The 8,678-nt window shown below is 36.7% G+C and overlaps 1 protein-coding gene and 1 non-coding gene across 2 annotated transcripts; one reads left to right on the top strand and one right to left on the bottom strand.

The window, feature by feature from the left end:
- The first annotated feature begins 1,499 nt into the window (after positions 1–1,499).
- On the top strand, positions 1,500–2,432 carry LOC138904119 (uncharacterized). Its single transcript, XM_070192582.1, has 3 exons — positions 1,500–1,885; positions 2,067–2,262; positions 2,346–2,432. Exons 1-3 carry the CDS (start codon positions 1,500–1,502, stop codon positions 2,430–2,432), a joined length of 669 nt encoding a protein of 222 aa, XP_070048683.1.
- Positions 2,433–3,942: 1,510 nt separating this feature from the next.
- On the bottom strand, positions 3,943–4,103 carry LOC138904121 (U1 spliceosomal RNA). The gene has a single exon (XR_011413353.1). It is a non-coding gene; the product is annotated as a U1 spliceosomal RNA (small nuclear RNA).
- Between the last annotated feature and the right edge of the window lie 4,575 nt (positions 4,104–8,678).

Here is an 8,678-nt window from a genome sequence, read left to right as displayed (position 1 = left end):
CCCGTCCAGGTAAGTATGTTCCCTTGATGCTCCTCCCTATGATTTTATATCCCTCCAGCTCTTGGTTTTCCTTTGTGTTAGCCGATATGGGACATCTTGTGCCTAAGCTATCTTCTCTTTGAATAGGATAAGCAGTGTTTAGATCCTAGTGATACAAACTCAGTTCTTTTAAGTCCTCTATTGCCAGTATACTAACCAGTTTGGTGTAGCTATGGAGAAGTGAGCTCACATCAATTTTCTATCTTTAAGTAGGGGTTACTAATATATCTTTCATACCAGATCTCAAAACTTATGGAATTATAGCATTTGGTGCAATCCCCTAACCACATTGCAAAGATCCTATGTTTTCCAAAACACAGTACTAATTTTTTTTATGGAATTCGCTCTGCTAAATGCTAAGATCCTACGACTTTTTTCTTAAATATAGAAGTTGCATTGATATGTGGCTATGGCATATGGAAAGAGGGCTGTGAGACTGGCATTGTACAGTTCTGAGACTGCAATTTCATCAACAATGTTTTTTCATTGTTATTCCCAAGTATTTATCTTTTGATTTTTTATTGACGGATTATCATGTTTGTTTAAGTCAGTACTAGTCTTCATAGTCTACCACTCAACCATTTAGATGCGCAATGTTCTGTCTTATCATTACTCAATTAAGAAACCCTCGCTCGCCTTTGTATTACAATATAGGTCGGATGTGCACCCGTAAACTATTTTTTGAGATTTACAACAACTCCTTAATCGTAAAAACTATAGCTTCCTTTTTTCACACAATTTGACGAAAAACACAGATAACTAAGAGATGAAAGAAAGCTAGAAATACTTGCGAAATATTCATCATAATTTAATAGTAAAGACAGTTAAATTGTATTTAACAATCATAAAATAACACAAATTTTTATGTTATAATAAAAAATATAAATTATAAAAATTAAATTTGATCTCAATCCAAAATTTCTATAAAGACCCAAGGCTTTTTGATTTTGCAAAAAAAAAAAAATTAAAAGATTTGAATTAAGAGAAATTGTTATTTTACGGTATTTTAAATATAGGAGGCTCTTTTTTGAGTGTCTTTGCTAAAGATCAGAGATAAAATAATAGAATAGATGTAAACATATAAAAAATAATAAACGACAAATAGAAAATTGGGAAGTAGCCAAAAAGGAAAATGACTGGGACAAAGGAAATAAAAAGCACAACAAAAAAGGAAAGTTAGACAAGGTACAAGATAAATTCGAACTTGAATTTTGCACTCGAGAAACGCTTTCACAATGGTCTACCATCCATGGCACCTTTGTCTAGTTTGCGATTGGAGGTGGCAAGATCAAATATTTAACCTAGTTTAAGAAAATTTCTATATAAATATATGATAATTTTACCAATCTAGCGAGTGCCATACCACCCCACCCTAAAGGGTGGATCCGCCCCTGGTTGATGGTAAGCTAATCAATATTAATGACCGCGCAAGAGTTTATGATGAGAGCTTGGAACAAAAGATGTCTACTTTTAAATCACTCGCTAGGACATTTATTGGGTATCCATCAAAGCAAGAAATGATGAAGAAAAATGTGATGGAAGCATTAGCTGATGCACAAAGCGACCAGCCCATGTATTTCAGTAAAGCTAGAGTGCTGAAATCTGAGATAGATTTTCTAAATCGCAACTGTCCGAGTAAAGAAATTAAAATGACGCAGCAAATAGTTACAACTTGTCAAAAGTTTTTAGAAAGTGCCACTTCTTATGACCCTGAATTCACTTCATGGATGCGCCTCGCGCCTACCAAAGGCACGGAGTCACCCACTTCTAACAAGTGGGAAGATGTTCTTGAAATGTTTCTCGACCTTAGTAATTGCTTGAGTGAAGAGACAAAAATAACTTCGGAGTAAGAAGCTTGAGGTCATGAAAGAGGGACTTCATCAGATTAGGGATGTTTCGATAGACAAAAACATTGGATATAAGGAAACTCGCCACCAAGAAAGTTTAGTGCACAAGAAATTAACTAAAACATTTGGCCACTCGTCACGATGTGTGTTCACACTTCCTCTTTATTATCTTTATGGCAGCATATGGGATATTGAAGTTGAAGTTTGTGGAGGGCTTTATGCAATTGGTCGCGGGGACAAGTTCCGTCTATGCACGGGAAAGATCTTAACATCCAATGAGCAGAATATACTGCAGAGTGGGGTAAAGCAGCTAAGCAGAGTTCTGGGGCTTTTCAAGTTTGTATGGGAAACGGCAGGAATGAAAGGCGACCTAGAAGTACAAGGCCATTTGTGGTGCATTGGTGCGGAGAATAAGTCATTTACCTATAGAAACAATCTGTTCTTGTTGCATTCTATTAGTTGCTAATGCAAGACTTTTCTCTGACAATGAGAACTAGAAAGGTTCCACCAGAGGATGATGTATTCAGCAATGAATGTGTATCGTAGGTTAGCATGTAATCAACTATTTGCTGTCATATCATTTTCAGTTTGTTATTATGGGGGAACTTTATGTCTGAGCTACAAGACAATCATCACTTCATTAGTTTGTTACAAATGGTCTAGTCAGATGCTATATTTCATAGACTGATTTTGCTATTTAAAGTGTAACCAATTGTAGTGGACTTGCCTTAAATTTATGATGTTATAGGACAATTATATGTTAGCCCTTTTGTCTTCAACTTGCATAGGTTGGATCAATCCTATCTTGAAAAAGGTCAATATGAGAAAATGACTGAGAGAAAGGACTTGCCGCCATATTACACCAAGTTTTAGTAACTCATGCTCTGCTCAATGTTGAGCTCCTTGAACTTAGCTGGTGATATTTTACTTGCTCCTTGTGATGAGGACTCACTTATCTACCCATTTTTATATTTGAGGTTTGGAAAAATATGATGAATCTCAGGCTGCTCCACAAGCTTGAAAAGATGATGTGATGGGGTTTGCTAATGATGTTTACAGTGAATAAAGGTTCAACACTATAGTATAATTTGGACCAAGTTAATTGCCTTCAAAGGCGGATACAGAATTCACGGTTCAATCTTTAAGGTTTTCTGTATTGAACCATTATGTTTTTAAAATTATGGATTCATATCTACTATTTGTTGCAATTTTAGTGAATTTTTACACATAAATTTATGCTCCCCATCGAAAGTACTAGGTTCAGAATAACCCGATGCTCAAACACTGCATCCGCCCCCCTGATTGCCTCTACCAGGTTGGAAGATCCTGGCCACAATCAATGGTAGGATGTCCCCTTTTGATATCAAAATTCTTGAAGAACGGCATTTTGCTATGTGGAATCTCAGCCTAAGCATAAAACAGAACGGCTTTTATATTTGTCAATTTTGGTCAGAAAATATGAGATTCTCACAAGGAGAACCCAATGGTTAATTTCCTAGACTAGGCAAAGCATCTATCAATGTTATCAAGAAATAAGGTCTGACTTCCTTTGTAAAAAGTCACAATTTAGACAAGACAAAGAAGAAAATTGATCCTATATAACCACGAAAGAGAGCAGATTGATTTACTATAATTCCTAAGTAGAATTGTGTGAGATTAGACGTCACATACAATAACGTCATACTCTCTTATTCATGGAAAATAGTAGTCTTACTTTTAAAATGTTACAAAAATCAACACTATGTCCTTTTAACAGTAGTAAATAATTTATATTTTTAATTTTTTTTTATCTTGCTGAAGCTGGAATTGAGAGTAAAATAATGAATGTTACCCTCTCTTTCGAATGGAATTCACCTCTTCCTTTCCCTCAGCCAAACCTTTTAAGGCTTGAAATGTTTTGGCCATCCTCATTCCTTCTTCGGTCCCTGGTTCAGTTTAACTCACAAGCAGTGCCAAATGTGGAAAAAAATGATCCCTTTGTTTTCCGATGGACTCTGGGCCATTCAAAATAATAAAAGCAATAGCTTGAGCCATAAAAGTTTAGTTGAAGAATTGGATAGGGGCCGCGCGAACGCAGGCCCCCACTGCCACAAATTATGACGTAGGCTCAACCACTTGAGCCGACCTTAGGCGGACACCCCTCCAAAGTGCAATGGAAGTCACCAACCTAAGCCATGAGTCTTATTGATCGCCCATTGACCCCGTCCAAGTAAGTATGTTTCAATGTAACTCCTTGCTATGGTTTTATACACCTCCTGATCCTCAGTTTTCTTTGTGTCAGCCGATGAGGGACATTTTGCGTTTATTTTCCCCTATTTGGTCAGAAAAGTAAAAGTAAGCCATCCACTTTCTGCTTGTTTTCCCCTTGCTTTCTTTTCTTTTCCATTTATAGCACGCTTGATACATAAAAAAAATAGATTTAAGAGTAAAATACCAAAATTTCTCCTGAAACCTAATATGAGCAAATCATCTTTTGGATTAAGGGTGTTGTTTAGTACCTGAGGTCATTCTAAATGTATGATTACTGCAAAGTTGCTGAATTTACAGGGGGGAAGTAATGTGCAACACTGCAACACTGCAACCCTTGCTGCTGCCGGGGCGGATTTAGTGGGGCGGAAGGGAGTTCACCCGAACCCTTCGCCGGAAAATTACATTGTATATCTATGGTGAAATTCGGTTTGTGCATCTATATATTATATTTTGAATCCCCTTGACATAGCCCAAAAGCGTAGCTTAGTAATCAAGGGTGTTCAAAATCTTTGTGAGGTCAATGGTTCAATTATCATTGGCGACATTTTGTTTTAATTTCTTAACTTTTTCTTGTTTGAACCCTCTTAGCAGAAATTCTGCCTTCGCCATGGCCTGCTAGGTAATCCAATATTTTGCTTTCGGAGTTAATTCATAATTACCATAACAAAAAGGATCAATCTTAACCGTAGGTCTCTAAAGAGGATAGCATATTTTCCTCAGATTGTATGACATCCAGTTTCCAGAAGAAAAAAGTTCAGTTTAATAAGTGATGTTCATTTCCATTCTCAAAAAATAACTTAGGAAGAGCCCCAAATTTATTCCACTTAGTTCTTCAACTAGTATGCCTATAAAACATCTCATTAAAGGTTACAAACTAGAATTGTACGGGGAACAAGATATGGCACAAATCCATTCGCTTCAAACAATCTTTCATGTGTTGGAGGGTCTTCTTTGGTAGAATGTCACGACCCAATTTCACCTATAGGTCGTGATGGAGCCCAACACTTACAGCTAGGCAAGCCAACTAGTAATTTAAACCCATATTCAATTCTTTAAAAATTAACCGAGTAATTAAACTCTTCTTACTTACAAGAATTTAGACAATGTGAGAAGAATTAGTAAATTAAAATAACCAAGAACAGAATTTAAATCCAAACATTCTACTAGTGTGTGTGCCAAGATCTGGTGTCACAAGTGTATGAGCATCTAGTAGATTATACAAAAAAATTATAAAAACTGTCTGAAATGAAATAGACAAAATAAAACTCTCAGAAGAGGCACTAGTTGCTGCAGAACGGCTCAGAAAGCAGCTCGCCACTAAGCCTCTGGATAACGCTGGTGCGCGCCGATAGGTCCAACAATAGTACCTGTCTCAGGTCCTGCACAAAAAGTGCAGCAAGCGTAGCATGAGTACGTAAACAACGTGTACCCAGTAATTATCAAGCCTAATCTCGAAGAGGTAGAAACGAGATGGTCGACTTTGACACTCACTAAGGGTTAATAATAATAATAAATATAATAAAAATAGAAATATTTAAATCAACATGATTCACAGAGTTAACAATAATTTTATTTAACCAACAGAAATAATTAAATTCCTTCAAATGCAACAATTCCCAATCTATTAATTAAATTCACAAGCTGCAATTAAAATATCAAGGTATCGTGTAATTATTTTTATTAGGCACGATTTCTGCCGAGGTCGTACGGCCCGATCTAGAGTGTTGTGTACACTGCCGAGGGACGTGCGGCGCGATCCATAGATGCATCTATATTGCCGAGGCGTTCGGCTCGCTCCACAAGAAAGGAAGACATTTTCTTATGTACCTCCGGAAGGAGAGTATATTTATTATAAGATTAATTCGAGAGGATGAACAATTACTTTTAACAATTAATTAATTTAAGCAGAAAATTAAGTATATAGGATTTCCATCTTTTACTATCTTTCCCTAACAATTCACAATATATTTCAAATAATTTAATTAAACAAAGGATACAATTTACACACATAATTCATGCTTTGAGTCCTAAACTACCCGGACTTTAGCATAGATAGTAGCTACGTACGGACTCTCGTCATCTCGTGCGTACGTAACCCCCACATTTAGCAACAATTATTAATTTAATCATCTATGGGGTAAATTCCCCATCACAAGATTAGACAAGAGACTTACCTCAACTTGCTCCAATTTAATCCATTAGTAGGTCTTTCCTTCGATTATCCAACTCTGTATGGCTCGAATCTAGCCAAAATAATTCGATACAATCACTAAAAATTATAGGAATCAATTTCATAAGAAAATACTATATTTTTCAATAAAAATTCGAAATTAACTCAAAAATTATCCGTGGGGCCCACGTCTCGGAATTCGGCGTAAGTTACGAAATATGAACGCGCACTCAACCACGAGTCTACCCATACCAAAATTACTAAATTCCGATAACAAATCCTCAAATCTATCCAAGAGGGTTTTCAAACTTTTCCAACTTAATTCACCAATTAAATGATAAAAACAGTTATGGATTCGGGTAATTTAACCAATATTGAGTTAAGAATACTTACCCCGTTGTTTTCTCTGAAAATCTCCCAAAAATCGCCATAATCCGAGCTCCAAATCGGTAAAAATGGAAAATGGTCAGAACTTAAACTCTCTGTCCAGTGATTTCTTCTACGTGATCGCGAACTTCCTCACGCGATCGCGAACTTCCTCACGCGATCGCGAAGCACAATTTTAACACTGCCAAAATTAACTCTACGCGATCGCGGAAAGTCCCACGCGATCGCGAAGCACTAACTCCGCAAACCTACGCGATCGCGAAACATTAAGCGCGTGTGGCCCAACTCTTCCCTCCGTTCCTCTTCGCGAACGCGGCCTTAGCCACGCGTTCGCATAGCACAGCTCGCCCCAACCTACGCAATCGCGAACTTGCCCACGCGATCGCATAGAACAAATTTTCAGCTACCCAATTAAGCCTACGCGATCGCATCCCAATTCACGCGATCGCGTAGAACAAAGTCATCTCTGCCCAAATTACCCTACGCGATCGCAGACAAACTTACGCAATCGCGTATAAGGAAATCAGAAGAAAAATACCAGCAGCTATCAGCAATCTCCCAAAGGCCAAAAATGATCCGTTAGCCGTCCGAAACTCACCTAAGTCCCTCGGGACCTCAACCAAATATACCAACAAGTCCTAAAATATTATACGAACTTAGTCAAAACCTCAAATCACATCAAATAATGCTAAAACCACGAATCATACTTCAATTCAAGCTTAATGAAACTTAAAATTTCCAACTTCTACATTCGGTGTCGAAACCTATCAAATCAAGTCCGGTTGACCTCAAATTTTGCACACAAGTCATAAATGACATAATGGAGCTATAAAAATTTTCGGAACTAGATTTTGACCCCGATATCAAAAAGTCAATACCCCGGTCAAACTTCCAAACTTAAATTCTTGTTTTAGCCATTTCAAGCCTAATTTAACTACGGACTTCCAAATAAAATTTCGAACACGCTCCTAAATCCAAAATCACCATACGGAGCTATAGGAACCGTCAAATCTCGATTCCGGGGTCGTTTTCTCAAAATATTGACCGAAGTCAAACTTAGCATTTTAAGGCTAACTTAGGGAACCAAGTGTTCCGATTGCAACCCGAACACTTCTAAATCCCGAACCAACTATCCCCGCAAGTCATAAATTAATAAAAGCACATACAGGGAGTTTTATTTAGGGGAACATGGTTCTAAAAGTCAAAATGACCGGTTGGGTCATTACATAGAATCCCCATCAGGGAGAATATCAGTAGGTTGGATTCTCAAGAAACTGAGGGTTGTAGATGTTGTCCAACACCTGTTATGGAGACCTTGCTATTAGGGATATAATAGATATGCCCTAGATCCAATCTCATATTTGATGATTGAAACATATTTTTGTAAACGTTATTTGATATAAAATATATATGACATTTGATATTCTTTTATCAAAGTTTATTAATTACTTGATAAATTTAATAAGGTCCTTGATTAAATTTTGAGACTTGTCATCGTGATGGAGATCATGATAATGAGAGTACAATCTCTTACAATTTAATCTAAAATTTGTCCTTGATCGTAGGATTATTAATTTGGACATTAGTAATCCGGTTAGATCAATATTTATGTTATCGTCTTTATGTGATAAAGATTAGTTGATATCATTAACTAAATTACATGTATAGATGATGCATATAGAGATATGATCATTGAACCGACTCATTGGATAATTCTTAATGGTTAGAATTACCATAAACTGTCAATAGGATATTCTCTTGAAGAATGTGATGTAAGATCCTTTGACCTGAGATCGTCATAGTAATTGACAAGTTATTTATTGTGCTTTGATACTAGACACATATGGCCCTAGGACGATAGTTGAAAGGATATTGGATATAATTAAATACTTGTAGAATTAGTGTTTGATCAAGATGGAATCTGTCAACTCTTGGTAATAAGTTTAAGCTCTGTGTTGTCATGAATTATAAGCGACCAAACTAAG

Source organism: Nicotiana tomentosiformis, unplaced genomic scaffold (genome assembly GCF_000390325.3).
Source record: "Nicotiana tomentosiformis unplaced genomic scaffold, ASM39032v3 Un00467, whole genome shotgun sequence".
NCBI lineage: Eukaryota > Viridiplantae > Streptophyta > Magnoliopsida > Solanales > Solanaceae > Nicotiana > Nicotiana tomentosiformis.
Note: the sequence above shows the minus strand (reverse complement) of the source record. Positions and strands in the feature narration are given on the sequence as shown.